Below are 24,212 nucleotides of genomic sequence, written 5' to 3'. Positions count from 1 at the left end.
CTTTATTGCCACATATAATATATAAAAATGTCAGTCTGAACTCTGGCAATGCTGTCATTGAATGATCATTTATTTTCAATCTTTAGTCTTTTACATTCTGATCTGCAGGAATTTGCTGTATCATGATGGTCCACACTGCATACTAAGTTCCAGAATGTCTTAAAAGTAAGTCAAACAGTTGCCATAAAATAATCAAAGAGACACTATCAGCTAAGTGAAACTGCGTAATATCACAGTCCTTCACTGTTCATATTGTGGAGTCTTGAATGCTGCTACCCAACATCGAATGAGTTGTTAATCAAATTCCTCATCGGTATCAGACAGTCCAAAGCTATCGTCGGACTCATCATCCTCGAGAGGCGGTGGCTCATCTCCCAAGTACATTTCTTTCTTCGCCCGGGCCAAAGGTTTACTTTCTTTTTCTTTCTCTTCTTTTTCGTTCTTTTCTTTCTCTTCCTTCTCTTCAACTTTAAGAAGTGGCATTTCAAGTTTGGCCCAGGTCACAGGATCCATTTTGTTAAGGCTGATTTCCACTTTTGTCGAGCCCATATTGACAAAGCTTTTCTTGACATCAATGACCTAAGGATAGAGGTGTAATCGGAAGAACAAAATGTGAGACCGAGCCAAAAGAGCTATTCGGAGGGTTGACCGAAGGTTTGGTTAAAGAAATGGGATTTAAGGGGGGTCTTAAATTAGGAGACTGCACGCCTTTAATTTTCATTGTTTTATAAACTAGTACATCTCCCATAGTGTTGCTGAAAGGAAATTGGCAGAGTTGGATGAGGACAATGCACAAGCAGAAGCCTAAGACAAAATCAGCAGCTGGCAAGGAAGGTAAGGAGTATGGAGTACCAGGAGTAGGATGCAAGCAGCCCAAGAATTGGCAAATGCAGCAGGTGCAGGGCACTAGATTGGTGTGGACAAGTAGGCAAATGCAGTTAACAACAGAGGTAAAGAGTGCAGGCTGGGTGACCAAGAGCAGGGCAGGGACAGCCTGTGCCCGAGCAAAAGTGGCAGATGCAGAGCTGTAAATGGGTATGGACTGGTGGTCGGGGCGGGGGGGGGGGGGCAGATGTCTGAGGCCTGACATAATAAGAGCATAAGTGCCAGCTCTAGTTACATGGAGGCAAGAAACCTGAGATGGCAGGGAAGAACATGGGCATGTGGTCGCAGCCGAGGTGAGCATGGATGGGAGAAATACGGAAAGAAAAGATGTAAAAGTTAGAAAGAAACAAATGGAAATAAAAATTATACTTTCCTCAGTGGCAGGAAATCTGAATTACAAACAATCTTATTGGTTGTGAACATAGCTGGGAGTTTTAGAGCAATAGTGCCATCTATGGTGGGAGGATAAAACAGTTTGAAAGAAATAAAGAAGTTTCATTTGTGTCGCATCTTTCATGTCCTTAGGACGTCCCAAAGCACTTCACAGCTAATTAATTACTTTGAAGTGCAGTCTGCATTGTTCTGTCGGCAAATGCAGCAGCCAATTTGTGCACAGCAAGGTCCCACTAATACTAGTGATATTATTCAGTGGTTAACAAACTTTTTTGGTTGAAGGACCCCTTTCAAATCAATTAGTAATCATGGACCTCCCCATCTAAATTATTATACTATATAATACTCATAACATGAAAGTGCTGCATGTAAAGAATGTTTTACTAATGCTTTTAAGAAAACAGGTATTTACTTACAGGTATCAGAGAGATGGGTGTGCCTGCTTCTCACACCAATTCTGGGCACTCCGCAGAAACAGATGGCCACTATTAACCACTTAGTGCTGGATCATTTTTAAAGCCGTCAGCAGGCTGACCAAGGTGAGTGAAGTCACGAGCACCCATGCACGTGCTGGGATACTGCTGGAAGTGTGACTCACCACCATGCTGTCCCTTTGGCTTGTTCTGTAACAGCGGCACTGTGGAATTGTACGTGTTTACGTCAACACGTTCAGGCACCTGTTTGAAGGATCCCCCCCCCCCGCCGCAGGCACTCTGATCACGTGTCGGAAGGATGGCACAGGGGCGCGGCGCCAGAGAGGGGAATCGGCTCAACCGGCAGGGAGCGCTCATTGCAAAGTGAGTGAGAGCTGTGAGCCTCTGAGAGGAGGTGGGCCAGGATACAAGCCAGGCCCCAAAAGTGAAAAGGTGGTGTGATAACGCAGTCGCAAAGAAATGTTCAGAGCCCCAATAGCACAGTCACTGGCCACCATGGAGGTGAGTCCTGCAGACCAGCTCTGTCCCAGGATTAATCCCCTGGCTTGTATCAAGTTAGCCAATCTCAGTAAGGAAGCAGTAGAGGTGCTACATTTGGCTGACATTGCTGTCTAGACTCACATAAAATATACCCTTTAATGGATAGTGGGGAAGTATTGGAAGGAACGTACCCTCAGTGAGAGTTAACACCTTAAGAGATGAGAGAGAAAACGGGAAAAAAAACACAGCAAGAATACTTACACCCCACAGGTTTAATACTTTGTGAAAAACTTTATCCTGTTCAAACATGATGTGGATAGTCAACTGTAAAAGACAGAACAAAACTAATAAATATTGTGGGTATCAATTTCCCCCTTTTTGACTGCAGCTATATTAAAGGTTTCAACTTCAAAGCAAAGAGATTTTGGATATCCATTGATGCGTAAGTGGTAATCGTCTCAGCTCAGAGATCTAGGCTGACACTCCAGTGCAGTGCTGAGGGAGTGCTACACTGTCGGAGGTGCCGCCTTTCGGATGAGACGGCAAACCTGTCTTCTCTCCTGGGTGGACGTAAAAGACCCCATGGGACTATTTCGAAGAGGAGCAGGGGAGTTATCCCTGGTGTCCTGGTCAATATTTAACCCTCAATCAACATCACTAAAAAACAGATTATCTGGTCATTATCATATTGCTGTTTGTGGGAGCGTGCTGTGCACAAATTGGCTGCCGTGTTTCCTACATTACAACAGTGACTACACTTCAAAAGTACTTCATTGGCTACAAAGCTTTGGAATGTCCTGAGGTCGTGAAAGGCGCTATATAAATCCAAGTCTTTCTTTTCTTCCAGAGTACACTGAAGTGAGAGATGTGAGACACCTTCCTGACCTCACTTGGGGCTTTGCAGCACCTCTAGTATAACTACAGCCTGGTACAAAACCACATTTTCAAAGTGCCAAGGCAGTCCACTTGCTATAACCTTTATTATGTTCTTTATGATGTTAGAAGTAGTTGTTTCCATCCACTTTCATAACATTAGGAATTAGCTGCTTGAGGATCAGAATTCTTTGCAAAAATCTAAGAAAAGCTCGGCTCAAATCTAGTTCCAGGTTGACACAATCCTTAAATGATGTCCCTGGCAAGGCACAACCACTTTTCATACTGTTCCTCATTGGAGGTCCAGAGAGGTGATGCACTGGTGGAACCCAGGTTGAATCAGGTCCTAAATACCTGCCTTCTATGTCCTTGAACCTACCAAGCTTTAGCCCAATGTTAGTGCTGCATCTTCTCCAAAACAACTTAAAGTGGGTACTGCACTTTCATCAAAGTCTCCTTTATGGTATCTTTTATGCTTAAACACTTCCACTAAAGTTTCTCAAAAAAAAAAAATTCTGATTTGCTTAAGATTCTTTGATTTTCCCATCTATAATTTGTTGAAGGCTTTTAAACTCTAGGGTTTAAATGATGTCGCACTTACCATTGTACGGTTAGCATCTATGTAGCTGACCTCTGGGTTCGAAGTTTTTGCATAGATTGTGAAGACCACCACACTACCAGTCTGGTGCCAATCATGCCGGCAGCCAACCAGTTTTTTATCCTGTAACAGGAAGATGGGGCATGGTAAGTACCAGTGGGTGAAAAATGCTCTTTTACATCAACTGCCAGTTCAGTTTCCGACTCAAGGTAACGGCTGTCCTACATGCTTGGAACCACAGTAAAATAACCATCACACAGCTATGGCAATACAGGTATAGTTCTCTTTATACTGAATGATTCATGATTCAGTTGTGAGTTGAACATCTCACAACTTGGATATTGATTCTGTTAGTAAAATTTGCATTCTAAAATCCGATTACGTCAGTTGTGTTAGTGGTTTATAAAATACACATAGAAACCGGGGAGAGAGTGGACAGAATGGATGTAAGTGCCATACCAAGTTGCACCAGTGTGATAGGTTACAATTCCTCGTGTGTGTTGAATTTCAGATGATGCTATTCGGTATGGAGAGGGCGGGGAAAGGCTACCATGTGCACAAACCCACATCCCGTACCAACAGCACATTAGACATGCCAATACGCCATGCCAGTTGAAATAACACAGATGGCTTCCTATCGGCTCAGTGATCAGTTGGTTCCGCCGCTGAGGACCTGATCGGGTGGGCCCCGCCGCCGAGGACCTGATCAGGTGGGCCCCACCGCCGAGGACCTGATCGGGTGGGCCCCACCGCCGAGGACCTGATCAGGTGGGCCCCACCGCCGAGGACCTGATCAGGTGGGCCCACCGGCGAGGAAATGTTTGGGCGGGGCCCCGCCGCCGAGGACCTGATCAGGTGTGGCCCACCGCCGAGGAAATGTTTGGGCGGGGCCCCGCCGCCGAGGATCTGATCGGGTGTGGCCCACCGCCGAGGACCTGATCGGGTGGGCCCACCGCCGAGGATCTGATCGGGTGGGCCCACCGCCGAGGACCTGATCGGGTGGGCCCACCGCCGAGGACCTGATCGGGTGGGCCCACCGCCGAGGATCTGATCGGGTGGGCCCACCGCCGAGGATCTGATCGGGTGGGCCCACCGCCGAGGATCTGATCGGGTGGGCCCACCGCCGAGGATCTGATCGGGTGGGCCCCACCGCCGAGGATCTGATCGGGTGGGCCCACCGCCGAGGATCTGATCGGGTGGGCCCACCGCCGAGGATCTGATCGGGTGGGCCCACCGCCGAGGATCTGATCGGGTGGGCCCCACCGCCGAGGATCTGATCGGGTGGGCCCACCGCTGAGGATCTGATCGGGTGGGCCCCACCGTCGAGGATCTGATCGGGTGGGCCCCACCGCCGAGGATCTGATCGGGTGGGCCCCACCGCCGAGGATCTGATCGGGTGGGCCCCACCGTCGAGGATCTGATCGGGTGGGCCCCACCGCCGAGGATCTGATCGGGTGGGCCCCACCGCCGAGGATCTGATCGGGTGGGCCCCACCGTCGAGGATCTGATCGGGTGGGCCCCACCGCCGAGGACCTGATCGGGTGGGCCCCACCGCCGAGGAAATGTTTGGGCGGGGCCCCGCCGAGGAAATGTTTGGGCGGGGCCCCGCCGCCGAGGATCTGATCGGGTGGGCCCACCGCCGAGGATCTGATCGGGTGTGGGCCCACCGCCGAGGAAATGTTTGGGTGGGCCCCGCCGCCGAGGAGGGGTTCCTTGTCTGGCCCGAGGTAGGTAGGGTTGGGCAGCCGAGGTAAAGGGGAGGGAGGGGGGCCGGGGCAAAGTCGGGTTGTGGCGAAGTCAGTTCACCGAGGCTGGGGGGGGGGGGGGGGGGAGGGGGGGTGGTCCGGATATAGGAACACTTTCTGGTTTCCAGACGACCCCGCCACGGATTGGCTCAGTGTCCGGATTCCGGAACATTCTGGATTCCGGAACTCCGGATTTTGGAGGTCGAACCTGTAATAGATTACAGTGGGCCGACTGGATTCAACCTGCAGCTCTAGTTGTACCAAACCGGGAATTGTTTCATCCAGAACTGGCTGCTTTTATCGCAACAGACCAGATAGAATTCCCCATGGCGCTTACCGCTTCTTTCTTGGTCCAGAGATGCTTTCCCTTGATGCAGCCAGGCTGTTCAATGAACTCTTCAAAGTCAGTGGTCTTTATCTTACAGCAGCTCCAATATTTCATTCTATTAGAAAATAAAAACATAGAAAGAGAAATGCTATTTGGTCCATCCAGCCCAAACCTCTCAGTTCCACAGTGTCTAGCTGACCATTTCATCTCCTGAGAAAAACGGTTCAGCAAAGTTATTCCCTGCCCTCAAACGGTCACTCAAGGAAAACTGCAAAATCTCTAACATCACATCCTGCATCATATTGAACAGTTGATACCTTATAAATTTCTATTGATCATCATTGTCTCTCAATCTCATTCCTAAGCAGTTATTCATCCAACTATTGGAAGATTTTGAGGACGCAGTGGCCTTAAAGTCACCACAATATTTTTCCGAAGGGCTGAAGCTTCTTCTAAGTTTGCTTTCCATAAAGCATTAACTGAGCAATTCAAAAATATAAATTCTCTTTCATTTTCTCTTCTGCCATTTTCTGCCACATTCCATCCCCAATTACAATGCTGTTCTATAACCAACTGATAGAAGGTCTGTGAGGATAGCTGGCAGTGTCTTTCCCTCCCCACAGTGACCCTCATTCGATGTTCTCTACCTCCATTGCTGCAGTGACTGTCTGTGATGTTTTCTCTCTCTCTCCTTGCAGTCAGTATTTGCAATCTTCCCCCCTCCCTGCCTGCAGTGACACTCTCCCAGATACACCCTCCTTGCAAAGATTCTCCCTCTGACGCTCCTCCTCTCAGCCACTCTCTCTCCAGTATTCCTTCCTTCTCTCCCTGCAGTGACTCTCCAAAATATTCATCCTTCTGTCCTTACAGTAACTCTCTTCAATATTCCCTTGCTCCATCCCTATTAAGAAGCAGTTGCCCAGGTCATCACCTTCCATAACGCACGGCTAACATGAATAAGTTGTCATCTCCCGGTGCTCTGTGGCACAAAGTAGCTAAAGTCAAAAACACTGCGCTACCATGACACCTGTAGTGGCCATTTTAAGTGCTGAGATTTATAGGTAAACACGGTGATACCATTCCCCGGCATTGAGTTGCACCCCAAGTGAGTGTTGTGGTCCTAATCCCCCAGCCCGTACTACCTTCCGGTGCAACTGAATGCTGGGAGATGAATTTACCCTTTCGTCTATATTTGTCCATGCTTTGTTTTCAATGGTAGTTTTCAATATTATATTTTGGAATCTTGTTTCTGTCAGACACGGACATATCTGCAAAATATATACAAATGGGAGTTTATTGGAGGGATGGTCATTGCAGCGAAGGGAGCTCCCAATAGCTCAGTTGGTAATTACACCACATGGTAGCAATCCGCATGGATCAGCAAGATCCCAAGCTCTAACCCCAATCAATCTCAGTTGAGACAGCAGATGGGCACTACCATCGGCGTCCAATACATGTCCCTGGGTTGGGGAGAATTGCTATCCATCGACCTCTGCTGAAAAATGAGTGTGTGGATATTGGGGGAAGAATGGGATCAGACATGGCCATGATGCTTTCTACAGTCAAATAATCTGATGACATTCACTGTCTTACATATCAAGAATAGCCATTCAGGCAAGATATTGGAGGACTGAAATGCCCATGGAAATGTAACCCAGTAAGGGTCAATGGCTTAGGCAGAGGAGTTGTATATTATTGTTTTAAAAACTCACCCTTCGTGGAAGATGGGTATTCCAGGATGAAAGCTGCATGTCTCCTGATCGCTGTCTGGCCCTTGAAATGTCTGTCAGAGAAAAATGAAACAGGAGAACTACAGGGAAGAACATCACAAAGTTAAGGAAATGTCCTGGGTCGTCCCTTGTGTTATTATTTCAATGATGATCCTTGATGGGTAGACCCTAAGCTCTGGAATTCCCTCCTTAAACTTCTCCACATCGCCACCTCTTTCTCTCTTCCTTTAAAACGCTCCTTAAAATCTACCTCTTCGACCAAGCTTTTGGTTACCAGTCCTAACATCTCGTTATATGACTTGGTGTTAAACTTTGTTCAATAATGCTGTTGTGATGTGCCTTGGGATCTTTTACTATGATAACAACGCTATATAAATGAAATTGTTGCTGTTATTGGCTGTGCATGAGATGAGGGACAGGGTTCTGTATACTGCAAGTTCTTAAATCTTATGTCAGGCCTATAATTGAGGAGGGAGGGAAATCAAAATATTAAGGGACCCTTAACATACTTGTCCATTGCTGACAGCTGGAACTGGCCAGCATTGCCCACCCTTGTACTCGATGAATGGTGCATGGTTGGTTGAGGCCCAAATGAAAGAAGAAAAATAATTAAATAAAGAAGAAAAATGCAGCATAAAAGCACAAATTATCTGAAAGATGAATATAGCAAGACAGCATCCTCAACTGCTTCTTGATGCACCATCTGATGTGACATGGAAGCATCCAAACCAGGAAAGTCCCAGGTTCCATTCCATCCATGCCGAGTTAACTGACCTCAGCCAATGCAACAATAAGTAGTGTCATAATTGGGAAAACCTTCTACTGGGAATCCTGGTGGCAAGGACAGGATTGGCTTGATAATGATGCTTCCTCCACATACAACCTCCCTCCATTCCTCCCAACTCACTCTGTCCTCATCAGCAAAGCCATGTTGGGATACAGGTTTGATTGACAGATCAGAAGGTGGCATGAGGTAATGCCCCATGGACTGGCAGGTCATCGATTCATGCCCAAGCAAATACCAAGCAATTTGCCACAAGGAAAGAGCAACAATTGGAGAAAGAATTGTCATCCGGACCACCTCCAGAAGTGTACGGCAGAGACCTGGGAAGCAGTTCACCTGCCTGCAGTCTTAGCTGGGGAGAGTAGTGTGGGGACAAAGTCTGGATGAAAGGGGAGAAAAAATGTAAAACAGAGCCTTAACTTGAATAAAAGGGAGTTAGAATGTGAGACCCACCTTCTTACAGCCAGCGTTTTTACATACGGTGCCCACTTTAACTCCACCACTGGCGTCTTCCTCTGAAATAGAAGATAACACAGCTTTATTTCAGTAATTCTCTGATATAACCTAGCTATAAGTTACTGCTAAAACAGTCCTCCCAGGGACCTCTAACATCGGCCAATCTAATAATTAAGAACTGATGGATCATTATCATTGATTCAAAAATTAGTAATATGTTTACAGTTTACATATGAACATAAGAGCATAAGAAATAGGAGCAGGAGTAGGCCATTTGTCCCCTTGAGCCTACAGCGCTATTCAATATCATGGCTAATCTGATCATGGACTCAGCTCCACTTCCCTGCCTGCTCCCCATAACCCTTTACTCCCTTATCGCTCAAAAATCTGTCTATCTCCACCTTAAATATATTCAATGACCCAGTCTCCACAGCTCTCTGGGGCAGAGAATTCCATAGATTTACAACCCTCAGAGAAGAAATTTCTCCTCATCTCAGTTTTAAATGGGCGGCCCCTTATTCTGAGGCTGGAATGAGAAAGGCTCATTTGACCCATCAGGTTCATTCCTTCTAAATACATACAACTCAACGGTCATCATGGATCCATTTAATCTCAAGGGAAAATTCTGATCAAGTACTTCTTGATGTCCAAACGTAATCCAACAAGATTTCAGAATATTCATCATCTTCCTATCTCGACTCCTTAACTCTGATCTACAGCTCTCCACAGACAACAAATTCTGAAGGAAGAAAATGTCATCCTGATCACCAAACCTACTCTGCCCAGTGTCCACATATGATTATTCTATCATGGGATTCTCTCCTACACCACCTGGTGATCTCCTACTTTAAGGAACACGGAGTTCTTTTTTCTACCTCCTCTGAAAGAAAAATCAAGCCATGCTATTAATACTTCTTTAACTTTATACAACCCTTTCCTAAATCTCTGCCCCTGCTCCAGCACCACAGGAACGACATTATACTGGACCTGTGGAGAAGTTGCCTCCAGAATGTTTGACAGCAGCTCCCAAACCGGCAACCTCCACCACCTGGAAGGGTATCAGATGCATGGGATCATCATCAACCCCCAAGTTCCCCTCCAAGTCACTCACCACCCTGACTTGGACATATCATTGTTGCTGGATCAAAATCCACACCGTGGGAGTACCTTCACCATATGGATTTCAGCAGTTCAGGAAGAAGCCTCAACACCACCTTCCCAAGGGCAACTAAGGATGGACATTACATGCTGACCTTGCTAGCGATTCCAACATGAAGTTTCTTAGGGCTGGATGGATTCTTAGGCCTGGAGGCGCGTTCTGTGCAGGGATACTGTTTTGAGGTGGGGGAACTTGAAAGAACAGGTTTCCCGAATGTACTGCAGTTTTTAATTTTTTTTCTGTCAGTTTGCCACCCACAGGCAGCCTGATTGACAGGCGGGAGGCCTGTTGGGCGGGGAAGCCTACAGCACAAGGCCACGGCTGAGGAGAACAGGTAGGTTTAGTGGGGAGGTGTGGGAGAGATCGTGGGGAGGGATCCCGATTGAGGGGGGTGGTTCCAATCACGATGGATGAGGGGGGGGGGGTTATGATCGTGGCGGGGGGGGGGTTTGGATTCTGATGGTGGTTGAGGGGTCTGATCACAGGGGGGGGGGGGGGAAGGGGAGGGGAGAGGGGAGGCAGATGGTGGTCGGGGGAGGGGTCCAATGGTGGTTGGGGAGGGGTGTGGGGGGATCCTATGATGGAGGAGGGAGCAGACAGATCATGGCAGTTAGTGGGGTCTACTGGATAGCTTGTTGGGCCTGGAGGAAACACTCCTGTTGCTCCTGACCCTTATGCCGTGCTGTAAAGGCACTTAGACATGGATTCAGCTCTTCTCGCTTCCTTTCACCTGGGAAAGCTGGCCGACACGAGTTAAAAATAGAATGACTGTTAAAATGAAGGCACACAACCTCATTATAATATTTAAATGACCAACCCACCTCCGGCGAGTGGACTGGTCGCCTGCCCCTCGTCGCTCCTCCATTAAAACCAGAAGTGAGCAGGTTCGAGGCGGGCTGGGTTCCTGTTTCAAATTTTTTGCATTTTAACCTCTAGCCCGACCACCACACACCCGTTTTTGGGAGTTAACATTCAGCCTTTAGAGTCTACTTACTGGTTCCTATAGTATTTACCTATCTTTGTGGCTGTTCCGTGAGTTGACTCACTGAGCTTCTTCAGGGACTCTTGCAGCGACTTAGAGACTTTCTGAGGCAGTTTTACCATCGGTTCATCAGAACTATCAGAATAAAAGAAAACAATTAACAAGGCCGAGTTTTCAGATCTACTATTTTAACAGGTGACTCTGTGCTATTCAAAGTCAACATCAGCACACTCACATCAGGTGGAGAAAAGATCAGCTGCACAGTAAATCTCCCTCAACCCTGCCCTGTCAAACACCCTCAGGTCAGGTGCAGCCTGGGTTAGAAGTAGAACAAACTCATTCTGTGTTGTTTTACCAGGTGCTCCGAGATTGAGAATGAAGCTTCCAATGCTGTCCCATCTCGCGCCGTCTCTCATCAAATGCTCCCAGTTTGGGTACAGCATGGGTTAGATGCAGAAGAAACCGCTCTCCTGCTCCATCAAGCACTCCCAAAATCCGGTCTAGCACCAATTAGATGCAGGAGAATACTCTTTCCGCACTGTCCCAACAAGGTGCCTTAACTAATCTCAGAAAAATGTTTCCTTTTGCAGCAATGTGGCAATTCTGTTTCCCAAATAGATATCTTTGAATGAGATTACCAATTTAGTGCAAATGTTTGTCAAATTAACAATGGTGAAATTAGTAGCCAAAGCTATCAGTATATCCAGGTTGGGCCCAACAATTAATCCCAATCTTTTGGGTTAATTTGGCAATGCTCAGACCATTCATAATACTGTTTTATTCCTTGTTGTTGTCATTTTAGCTTTTGAATACAAGAGTCAAGCAGGCATTTGCTAGGTTATCTCTGTGCTTTAAGCCAATTACTGTGTGCAAACAGAACACCCATGGTACCTCGGTCTTTCTCTCCTCATTGACTCTGCTGACTTGGGTCCCTTGATGATGTACTCAATGCCAATCTGTGGCTTCAAGTTATCTGTTGGATCCTTGTTGCACGTCACTTCGGGTTTCAGAGGATCTGGAGGCTTTATGTTGGAGTGGTGGCCTTTAGTGCATCCCTGAGGCACAGCAAGAATGCTCAAGTAAATCCATCAATCTGGTACTTCATCCAGGGCCTACAAGCTAGTCTTTTGGCCAAGGAGTAAATTAAAAATTGTAAGAAGTAAAATGAAGCAGAATCTTAAACATAGAAAAGCAGATTTCAATGGATTACAATACTTCACTTAACTTGCAATCTCTAGACTATTGATCTGAATTGTAAAACTTCCTTCTCTTTGAAGTCAAGTTAGTACAAAAAGAATGTACATTCACAATTAATCAAAATTGTCGACCAAAATAGATCTCAAAGATTCAATACAGTACAGAGAACAGGCTTGCCTATCCTAGCAGGAGGATCCCTGATGGGAAAGCAATCATAAACCATTTCTTTAATCTATTAGCACAAAGTCCTTGGCACCTGGCTGATAAAAATGAAACGCCCATTGTTCAGAAAAGATAGATGATTTGGTTAGCAAAGCATTACTGAGGCATCAAACCAGATGACCTAACTTTGCATATCAGGTTTCAGCAACATTAGCTATCCCTTGGGAAGTACTGTACTGGAAATTCATTAAAATAAATTCAAGGCATTGGCCTAGTTAAACTATCATGTAAAATATATAAGGATAGATTCTTCATAGGGATTCTGGAACTGGCAGAGCTCCCACGCAGTGTATGTGACAAAATATTATTTTTTATCCATGGTTTATTTTTGTTATGGTACTTATGGGATTAGAATCAGATTAATTTACAGAAATCACCCAGGCTGGGATTTGTGCATTTCATTCAGCCACAGTATTCATTCTAGGAGACAAACTAGCTGTGATGGCAGCAGTTAGCGTTTATATGTTCAGTGACTGACTCCAAAATCATTTGGATTATTATTATTTGATAATTGCTGGCTTTGCTCCATGGATGCTCCACTAAAGCTAATAAAATTTATAGTCTGATGACAAATGCATTTGGCCTAGCATTTATTAGATTGACACGGCAGGCATCCTTGATTTAAAGCCTTGTTTGATTTGAGAGATACATTTTACATTTATTTTCTGCTGGTCAAAAATTAAAAGGTTCCAGGGGTATATATACTCAGGTCAAACATACTTAGGTAGCTGTGTCTTGGTTCTGTAGGGTGGGTGTGGGGAGTCTGCCTCACATCCTTCTTTGTCAGCAGGAGTGAACAGATCACCCTCCTCAGACCTTCATCCAAAACAAGCAAAAGGAGATATACCCAGCAGGATGCCAGTCTTCTGAATGGGGTTGCAGCAATATAAACTGCAGCTGTGAGCAGGCCACAGATTCAAAATGTAACAACCCTCGCCCACAAAAAAAACTGGGACAAATGCATAAGTAGGCCAAAACCATATCCCACACAATGGAAAATATGCAACATCAACAACAACTTGTATATATATATATATATAGCGCCTTTAATGTAGTGAAACATCCCAAGGCGCTTCACAGGAATATTATGGGACAAAAAATTTGTCACCGAGCCACATAAGGAGAAATTAGGGCAGGTGACCAAAAGTTTGGTCAAAGAGGTAGGTTTTAAGGAGCGTCTTGAAGGAGGAAAGAGAGGCGGAGAGGTTTAGGCAGGGAATTCCAGAGTTGGGGCCGAGGCAACAGAAGGCATGGCGATTATAATCAGGCGATTATGCTCAAGAGGGCAGAATTAGAGGAGCGCAGACATCTCAGGGGGTTGTGGGGCTGGAGGAGATTACAGAGATAGGGAGGGGCGAGGGCCATGGAGGGATTGGTAAACAAGGATGAGAATTTTGAAATTGAGGCGTTGCTTAACCAGGAGCCAGTGCAAGTCAGCGAGCAGGGGTGATGGGTGAGCGGGACTTGGTGCGGGTTAGGATACAGGCAGCCGAGTTTTGGATCACCTCTAGTTTACAGAGGGTAAATCTGATAATCAACTGATTAATGCAAGAAAATTAATTTGTGAAAATACTAATGGGGCTTACCTTTAGGGTTGCATTCCGCAAATGGCTGACTGGTCCTTATCTCTAGTGCCCATTTAAAATAGGTACTTGTTGAGGCTGATGCACTCCTGGTGAAAATGTTGAAATAGGGCCAGCTGGCACTAATGTATGGATTTAAATCATTTTGAGGGACTTAATGAGGACATTGCATGAAACACATGCTAGCCATTTATGCAGAAACCAGGATTTGGGTGCAAAATGCCACTCTCAACGAATGGGGTGAGAAGAGGGCCTTAAGACCTGTTCACTCGCTTGCCCAACCAATGCTCCAGGTGCAACCATTCAGGGAATTTTCCCTGAGATGTAGAGATTTTTAATTTCTGAAATACAGATTTTGTTCTGTCATATGCACCACAAAGAGACTGAAAGGTAGAGCAAAAATAAAATCCATGGAAACAAACTCTAAATGGGAGCGCTTCCTGATGGCGCTACCCAAAGTGGTACTGAGTTATGCAGACCAGAAAGGTGCCTGGTTTGGCCCTGGTCTGTGTTGAGTTAGCTGATCTCAGCCAGTATAGTGCAAGCAGTTTAATTGGCCTGAGCACTTGGACTAGTGATAGGGGAAAAAGATAATTCAGCTAGGGTTCCTACTCTTGCTCATTCATATTCCTGTGACTCCTGCTTGAATGTGTGTTTGTGGATGCTGTGTGAGATCCGTATAAGGAAGGTTCAGCTGGGATACCCTGAGGGTGGAGAGGAGCGCCTGCACCCGGAGTCGCACAAGTATGTAAATGTGATGGTTAATGAGACACGAATGATATCGCCAGAACTGCAGCCTGATTTTCCTGGGGTTTTGCTTGACAGAGGACCAAAAGTAGCTCCACTCACAACAACCAGGCCCCCTAAAATTTGAAGGATATGAGAAGGGGCAAGTAGCAAATGTCTGGAGACACCAAAAAGGCTTGCAGTCCCGATGCTTGTTCTACGTGGCCAGTGGGACAAACATCACAGCTGCTGGCCTTTTCTTCGATGTTTTTGGATGAAAAGCCGACAGCCATTACTGCTGCTGCAACCTTCTCAGGCCTGCAGCAGCAGGACAGTTTGCCCTGCCCCCAATCCCAATCATTGGGTGCAAACCCTACACAAGGGACATTCTATGGGTGGGTTCAGCTCCCATTGGGCAGAGACCACTTGCACTCAGAGGTATAGGGGAAGAAAATTGGCCCCATTCATTCTAAAAATATTAACTAACATGACGATCTGACTTTACCGGAGATTCCCTATTAATGAGAACAGTAACGTCTACTTACCGGGATTGCCAGAAATTCTGAAAAGTCAATTGTCTTTTTTTTGCAGCATGACCATCCCTAATGAAACAGAAAACCATTATAGTCATTCTACTTTTTTTCTCACCCGCCCAGTTTGACAAGCATCAGGCCTGCAGGTCTGATGGCTGTTGTTTTTGGGCAACAGCCAGAAGGACCCAACAGCAGCACCATCAGCCCAGGTACTGGGTTCCTGAATTCCTGCCATGCTGGCAGGGAGAAATGCTGCAGGGAGGCCACACATTCAGACATGACTACTACTGAACATAAATGAGGTGGTAATGATAGAAAGTAAGTGGGAGACTCTCTCCAGGTATTTACTTTTCCTATTCCTTCTTACTACCATGTTTCCTACTTGATAGAAGAAAGAAAGAACTTGCTTTCACAACCTCCTGAAGTCTCAAAGCGCTTCACAGCAAACGAAGTACTTTTTGAAATGTAGTCACTATTGTGATGTAGGGAAACATGGCAGCTAATTTTCAGACAGTAGGGTCCGACAAACAGCAATGAGATAAATGACCAATTAAGTGGTTTTAGTGATGTTGGCTGAGAGATAAATGTTGCCCAAGACACCAGGGGAAAATCACCTGTTCTTCTTCGAAAAGTGGCAAGGGATCTTTAACGTCTACCTGAGAGGGCAGACGGGACCTCGGTTTAACGTCTCATCAAAAGATGACACCTCCGTATGAATATTTAACCCTAAATTAGTGCTCTCCCTTGGTGTTACCAGAGTGGTGGCAATGTGTGAGATTACTGCCTGCTATGTGTCAATGTGACCCTCTTGGGACATCTCGTAACGGTCGAGTCCTGAGATGGATGTACTTCAGCTGCACACACTACTGCAAGAGTCCTAACTCTTTTTCTGCCAGGGATCGAGGCGACTGGTCATGTGGAGAATGAACACCAACATGGACTTTTTGGGACAAAGGGCCGGTTTCCATGTCCTAATGTCTAAATACTGTAATTCTGCGTAATTCCTGATCACTATCCAGTGACCTCTGCTGGAAAGTGTGCAGACATTAGATGAGAACAGGAGCAGATTGTTTCCGATGCCCCGTGGTAAAATATCCTGTCAACACTCACTGTTTAGGTTCCCATGTGGAGAATGATCACTTTGGAGGTGGCTAGGACCCGTGGACCATACTCCATTAGCTTCAGGAGAAGAGGTGGGAAAGCTCTGGTGAAAAAATTAATTGTGTGATTGTACTATTTTTATATTTAAATTAGGAAATGTGTGACTTAATATAAATAAGATGTAGTACCAGGTTTCTATAAAGCCAGAAGTATGGATCACTGGAAACATATAGTAGGGAGCTCATCGTGGTTACATTATTCTTCTTCAGCTCGCAAGGAACATTCTCTGATTTCAGTCCCAGGAACAACTGGACGGCTGAGTTTAGCACCACCTGTTAGAGTTTATCACTGCCACTTTTCATTGGGCTCAATTTACCCCTTCCTATTCAGGGCTTGTGTTTTAACTCAGAGTAGTGGGGCATAGCTTCATAATTGCAAACTTCCACCCTCTGTCTCACCCACTGAGTTACACAGAAGGTGAAGCTATGTGGCCCACAAGTGTTTGCCTGGAGTGACATGTCAGAATGTCAGTCACTTTCATCCCCAGGGGCTGGCTCAACAGAGATACTAGGAATGAGGCATGGCATGAGGGGCTAAAGATGGGAACAATAACTGGGAGTGTGAATAAAGAAACTTAGGCCACTAAGTCACACCAAGAGGCAAAATTGGCCATATTACAGAAAGATAATCACAGTGCCATGTTTGAACCAGACAAAAAGGGATGAGGAGTTTCATGTTCAAAATCACACATACATTGCACAGAATTAAATGGAATTGAGCAATATTCTTAGCTCATGGCTCCCTTATAGTTCAGCGGCAGAGAGCCATACAGACCATTAAGGTTCCTGGTAGGGACACTACAATTGGCCTCAGGAGACTAAGAAGGAGAAGTTATGCATGATTAACTATCACGTGATCCTTGCAGGGAAGTGCATGTGTGGATGCCAGATGAGGATATAATTGGGCTCCACTGTGATGCCCAAACAGTTGTCTAGCCTGCAACACTCACTGTGGAAGCTCACGCAAAGACACTTGAATGAGGAACCGAAAAGCTGCCAGTGCCCATGGAACTGTACTCCAACATGATTCTGTCCGGTCTGTTTAAGAACATAAGAAATAGGAGCAGGATTAGGCCACCTGGCCCCTCGAGCCTGCTCCATCATTTAATACGATCATGGCTGATCTGATCATGGACTCAGCTCCACTTCCCTGCCCGCTCCCCATACCCTTTATTCCCTTATCGCTCAAAAATCTGTTTATCTCCGCCTTAAATATATTCAATGACCCAACCTCCACAGCTTTCTGGGGTCGGGAATTCCATAGATTTACAACCCTCTGAGAAGAAATCCCTCCTTATCTTAGTTTTAAATGGGCGGCCCCTTATTCTGAGACTATGTCCCCTAGTTTTAGTTTCCCCTACTAGTGGAAATATCCTCTCTGCATTCACCTTGTCGAGCCCCCTCATTATCTTATATGTCTCAATAAGATCACCTCTCATTCTTCTGAACTTCAATGAGTATAGGCACAGCCTACTCAACCTATCTTCATAAGTCAATCCCCTCATCTCCAGAATCAACCTAGTGAACCTTCTCTTAACCGCCTCCAATGCAAGTATATCCTTCCTTAAATACGGAGACCAAAACTGTACGCAGTATTCTAGGTGTGGTCTCATCAATATCCTGTACAGTTGTAGCAGGATCTTCGCTGCTTTTATACTCTATCCCCCTTACAATAAAGGCCAACATTCCATGATTACTTGCTGTACCTGCATACTAACTTTTTGTGTTTCATGCACAAGGACCCCAAGGTCCCTCTGTACTGCAGCACTTTGCAATTTTTCTCCATTTAAATTATAATTTGCTTTTTTATTTTTTCTGCCAAAGTGGATAACCTCACATTTTCCCACATTATACTCCATCGGCCAAATGTTTGCCCACTCACTTAGTCTTTCTGTATCCCTTTGCAGATTTTTTGTGTCCTCCTCACAATTGCTTTTCCACCCATCTTTGTATCATCAGCAAACATGGCTACATTACACTTGGTCCCTTCATCCAAGTCATTAATATAGACTGTAAATAGTGGAAGACCCAGCACCGATCCCTGCGGCACCCCACTAGTTACTATTTGCTGTCCGGAAAATGACCCATTTATCGCAACTCTCTGTTAGCCAATCCTCTATCCATACAAATATATTACCCCCAATCCCGTGAACTTTTATCTTGTGCAGTAACCTTTTATGTGGCACCTTATCAAATGCCTTCTGGAAATCCAAATACATTACATCCACTGGTTCCTCCTTATCCACCCTGCTTGTTATATCCTCAAGGAACTCCAGCAAATTTGAAAAACATGATTTCCCTTTCATAAAACCATGCTGATTCTACTTGATCATTAGACAGGCTCTGTTCTCTGATCACAATACAGGTCCCAGACTCTCGAACACTGGGTAGGTCCAAATTCCAAATTCTGACTGCAATTCACAGGTATCCACTTAAAGGAATTAGTTGCAAATGTGTAAATTTTTCAACGCTTTATACATAAATTCACACCTATGTATACTAGCTGATGCCTCAGTCTTTCCTTCCCTGTTGGCCATCTCCCAGTCCTGCTCTACTTCCTCTTCAGCTCAGGTTTTTGTTCCATTGCTCCTCTAGTCTCTGCCACCCATGTTCCTCACTTCTGCAATGTGCTCCTCTCAGTCCACCTCACTTTAATCTACTTCCCCATTGATCTCCATTCCTGCCACTATCGTAGACTTGGATCCCTCTTGGAGGAGCTGGTGGTTTCTTCTACTCCAAGCTAGGCATTCTCTGCCACATCGACCACTGCATCGGTCACTTGCCCTCCCACAGTACTCCCCAACCACCTCAGACATTCCTCCCACTTCTCTCTCACTGGGGCCTCATTTCTTCAACCTCCTCGCTGACATAAATCATGGATGATCTAGAACTTTCTCAGGCTTAACCGGCATAATTGAAAGCATCAGATTTGGCTCTGTTCAGAAATTGCACTCTCTACCCTCCAGTTACATTCCCCACCCAGCTGCACACTCAGTCTGAACACAACATGTGCAGCCTTGGTTTCCTGTTTGACCCTGAACTGTGCTTCAAACGCCGCATTCTATTCATCAGCAAGATCTCCGATTTCCACCTTTATTGTATGGCCCCCTATGTCCATACCTTATACTCATAACTTCATTCTCAATTTCTACAATCATGTTCTCCCAAGTTCTGCCCAACATCCCAATTTGCACCCACTGGCCTACTGTGCATTCTCCCTTACTCCTGCTCCATCACCAGTGGTACAGCCTTCAGTCACCACAGTGCAGCACTCTAACATTCTCTTCCTAAACTGCCTTCCATAACCTTCTCAAAACCTTTGAGCACATCTTCAGTCTCATCTCCTAATTCTTGCTCTATTCCTGTTTCTCCCCCATTTGTGATTATATTGCTACCTTGAAAGTTCTATATAAGTGCACGTTAGTTACTGAACCAGCTACTTCAGGAAAGGAGGTATAAAATGGAGAAAAATTACACTGTAACAAAGTTGAACATATGAAAATATTTGGAAAGTACTTCAGAATTAATTATATCTAATGTAACACATGGCCTTTCCACATTTTAGCCTGGAAATGACTGTGAACAATGTTATTGCACAATCGTTTAACACACTCATATCAAATGCCCCTTGATAAGATAGCAGACACATCAACCTATTTATTTTAAATTGTAACCTGGTTTATAAATATGTTTATGTGCTTGCTACACTCAGCTCATAGTAGAAATCCTTCCCTATTGTGTCTTTAACATGAAACTATTTAACATAAGAACATAAGAAATAGGAGCAGGCCACCTGGCCCCTCGAGTCTGCTCCGCCATTTAATAAGATCATGGCTGAACTGATCATGGACTCAGCTCTGCTTCCCTGCCCGCTCCCCATAACCCTTTACTCCCTTATCGCTCAAAAATCTGTCTATCTCTGCCTTAAATATATTCAATGACCCAGCCTCCACAGCTCTCTGGGACAGAGAATTCCATAGATCTACAACCCTCTGAGAAGAAATTCCTCCTCATCTCAGTTTTAAATGAGCGGCCCTTTATTCTGAAACTATGTCCCCTAGTTTTAGTTTCCCCTATGAGTGAAAATATCCTCTCTGCAGCCACCTTGTCGACCCTCTCATTATCTTATATGTTTCGATAAGATCACCTCTCATTCTTCTGAACTCCAATGTGTATTGGCCCAACCTACTCAACCTATCTTCATAAGTCAACCCCCTCATCTCCAGAATCAACAATGTCTTCTATTGCTCAATATAAGATTTCCATTTATTAAACCAAATATTCTTTGGGCTGTGATTGAGGCAATGTGTCCTAAATTATGGGCAGTTTTGTCATGCAGACTGTACCACCTACCTCTTGATGAGTTAGAAGTATTTTTTATATTTGGTTTTGGGATGCGGGTGAAGCTGGCATTTATTGTCCACTGCTGGTGGCCCAAACTCTTTCCCTGTTGGACACTACCACCAGTAGAGTGGCCTAACCAGTGATTATTAAAGGGGCCATTAGAGACCACCACCAAAAGGCTAAGTTTTGAAAACAATACCTACCTGAATGTGGAGCCAGGAGGAACAGGCCATCCCCCCGCCCCCTCCCTCAGACTCACCTTAGGTCGCCAGCTGATCTTGCTAACCTCCCGCGACCGGCAAGCTGCCTTTGGAGCCTGCAATAATAAATAATGAGGCCGGCAGACCAATTTATCACGGTCCTACTGCTGGCCTCTTTAAACGCGTACACCGTGCGCTGCACCCAGATTGCATCCATTTCGCACGCAATCCAATTTCTAGGCCATTGTGTTTAGCAGGATTTAATTATATCTGGAAATAGTTTGTGCTTTTGAACCTACCTTGAGTGCATCATGGAAGATAGGAACCCCTGGATGGTAACAGCAAGCATCTGTTGAAGAAAAGAGTCAAAAACTTATAGAACATAGTAAAAGTAAAAGTGCACAACTGTGAAAAGCGAAGAACTGATAAAAATTGTGCAAGATCCCGACCAGCATTAGGAGTGATGTGTGGTGTTATTATTTGTGCCGCTCCCATGCCAGTACAGTAATGAAATCAAGATGCATTAACCTGTATCCTACGCTAACTCATTCTCATCTAGCACCTGGAACTCTTTACATCCCACTGTTTTTTCCTTCCTCCTATAATCTACAGGCTCTGTCCCAACATTGTCCAATCACAACTTTTGACTGACCGCATCTTCTCACCTATTCTTTCTAAACTCAGTGGTGTCCTACACGATGGACATTGGCCCCCCCCTTCAAATAGATTTCTCAATTTAAACAAATAAATGCTGGGGAAGCAAAATGTCGCAGTGTAATACCGCATTACAGTGTGGACAGGAAGACCAGCATTAGATACATCATACACTCTGGTTTCCAGCCAGTCAAGTGACCATTTACAATCTTAGTCCATTCTCTTTGAATGTGGGTTCAATGGATGGCCCTTAGGTGGAAATGTTGACATTAGCCAGACGGGAGAAGGGATTGAATAATCTGAATTCCTCAATTGCCTGTGGAAGGCTGGAGGAACTTCATGTATAAAGGAATCATGAGTGCATAGGAAGTATGATAACAAAATTTGATGACGCCACAACAGTGGGGGCGGGAGGGAGGGTTGACAAACTGAGCGGAAGTCTGTTAGAGACTTCAAGAGGAATGGGCAGGCAGGTGGAAGGTGCAATTTAATGCAGAATTGTATGAGGTAATGCATTTTTGGGGGAAAACAGAGAATGAAAGGCAATGAAAAGGCACTGAAGGGTGTAGATGAATAGAGAGTGCAAGAGCATGTAGATAAAGCCATAAAAGGGCCAGTGACATTTGGGGTTTTATAAACAGGGGCATAAAATACAACAGAGTAGTGATTCATTTCTACAAGGTACTAGTTAGATTAAAAATTATAAGGAGTGCACAGTGTAAATCGCCAAGATGGTTCCAGGGATGAGAAACTATAATTAGAAGAAAGAACTGGAGCAGGGAAGTCTAAAAGGAGATTTAATAACTATTTCCTCTAGTTGGGGAGTCTATGATAAGGAGTCAGTGATAGAAGGTTGTGGATTTCAATTGTCATTAAGTGAGTTGAAAGAGGTTAGCAGAAATATATATACCCAGAAAACTGTTAAAGCATGGAATGTGTTGCCAGAGGGAGTAGTTCAGGTAGAGAGCATCACATCTTTCATGGGGAAAATGGCTAAACATTTGAAGCAGATGAAGATACAGGATTGTGGGGAACGGGCAGGGCAGTGGGAATAAATTTGCTTTTAAGCCAAGGACACTGAAGGGATGGGCCAAATGTTTTCCTGTGCTGTAAATTTCTATGGTTTGGGCCAGTACAATTATAGGGTAATGCCTTTAGTACTGAGCCATTGGGGCAGCATTAGTGACTCAAACAAGCAGTGTCAGCCTCGGAGGGGCAGCAAGGATAAAGATACCAACCGTAGTAAGTAATATCAACACCGAATCGGGGGAAGAGGGACACAAGTGGAACATGGGCTCTTTGACTGTACCTTGAGGGAGAAGAAGGCGGTCTTTTCACCCGCATGGCGACCAGCAGAACAAGCTTGGAACAGAAATAAACTGCCTTGCCTAAACAAGCTTTCTGAACGGCCTCCAAAACAATGAAGGTTATGGACAAAATTCAGGAACAAAAATAAATTACCTCGAGCCCGCCGGTGCCAATAGCAGCGAGCAGGGCTGTGCGGATTACACAGACACTCTGGTTAAGTGCAAGGGTTGTGACTTACCCTCGCCGTTGCTGTGAGGTTGGAAGAGCAGCCCGCAACCTCGGTTATAACACACTTCAGCCATCGCGTCACTTTCACTTCCAGTGCGGTCTCCACGAACACCAGGCAAGATCCGGTTCCCTGAAATTTAAATAGATGCGGGATCGGGATATTCCAGATTAATCTTCTGCCGGCTTGGAAATAAAGCGAGATAAGGAGGTTGAGAAATTCCCCAGCGCTCAGGAGCAGGGGGTCGGATTGGGTATTGCCCAAAGAAGGTCACACAACACATGGTGCGATCCCTCAAGTGATTCTGGAGATAGACAACTGGCAGGAGCCGAGCTGACAGCTTCCTTCGTGGGGGAGGAGCTTAGACAGGAGAACAGAAGATAAAATAAAACTTTATTCTTAGTTAATGTTAAAAAGAGCAGAAGCTGAGTTTTGATATTTCTGGTAACCGGTTCCTGGGCAGAAATGCTCCCTAATTTCCCAGGAATGGATGTTTGTTTTTCCTTCCGATTTTCTTCTTTACTCTTGGCTGGCCTCCCACATTCTACCCTACATAAACTAGAAGTCATCCAAAACTAGGCTGCCCGTGTCCTAACTCGCACCAAGACCCGCTCACCCATCACCCCTGTGCTCGCTGACCTACATTGGCCTCGATTTCAAAATTCTCATCCTTATTTTCAAATCCCTCCATGGCCTCACCCCTCCCTATCTCTGTAATCTCCTCCAGCCCCACAGCCCCGCCCCATGTCTGCACTCCTCTACTTCTGCAGTCTTGAGCATCCCTGATTATAATCGCTCAACCATTGGCGGCAGTGCCTTACATAAGAAATAGGAGCAGGAGTAGGCCACCTGGCCCCTCGAGCCTGCTCCGCCATTTAGTAAGATCATGGCTGATCTGATCATGGACTCAGCTCCACCTCCCTGCCCGCTCCCCATAATCCTTTACTCCCTTTTCGCTCAAAAATCTGTCTCTCTCCGCCTTAAATATATTCAATGACCCAGCCTCCACAGCCTTTTGGGGCAGAGAATTCCACAGATTTACAACCCCCTGAGAGAAGAAATTCTTCCTCATCTCAGTTTTAAATGGGCGGCCCTTTATTCTGAAACTATGCCCCTAGTTTTAGTTTCCCCTATGAGTGGAAATACTGTCTCTGCATCCACCTTGTCGAGCCCCCTCATTATCTTATATGTTTCGATAAGATCACCTCTCAT

The 24,212-nt window shown here is 45.4% G+C and overlaps 1 protein-coding gene across 2 annotated transcripts; it reads right to left on the bottom strand.

Moving 5' to 3' along the window:
- Positions 1–49: 49 nt before the first annotated feature.
- Positions 50–23,307, bottom strand: LOC139265563 (cysteine and histidine-rich domain-containing protein 1-like). Of its 2 annotated transcripts, XM_070882638.1 has the most exons (11): positions 23,013–23,307; positions 21,112–21,161; positions 15,121–15,177; positions 11,739–11,902; positions 10,879–10,982; positions 8,704–8,765; positions 7,449–7,519; positions 5,746–5,851; positions 3,667–3,786; positions 2,454–2,516; positions 50–579 (listed from the first exon to the last, which is right to left on the bottom strand). In XM_070882638.1, exons 1-11 carry the CDS (start codon positions 23,074–23,076, stop codon positions 295–297), a joined length of 1,146 nt encoding a protein of 381 aa, XP_070738739.1. In that variant the 5' UTR covers positions 23,077–23,307; the 3' UTR covers positions 50–294. The 2 variants fall into 2 exon arrangements, with proteins under 2 accessions (XP_070738739.1, XP_070738740.1); XM_070882639.1 differs by lacking the exon at positions 2,454–2,516.
- Positions 23,308–24,212: the final 905 nt, after the last annotated feature.

Source organism: Pristiophorus japonicus, chromosome 6 (genome assembly GCF_044704955.1).
Source record: "Pristiophorus japonicus isolate sPriJap1 chromosome 6, sPriJap1.hap1, whole genome shotgun sequence".
In the NCBI taxonomy this organism is placed as follows: domain Eukaryota; kingdom Metazoa; phylum Chordata; class Chondrichthyes; family Pristiophoridae; genus Pristiophorus; species Pristiophorus japonicus.
This window is presented reverse-complemented; position numbering and strand designations above follow the sequence as displayed.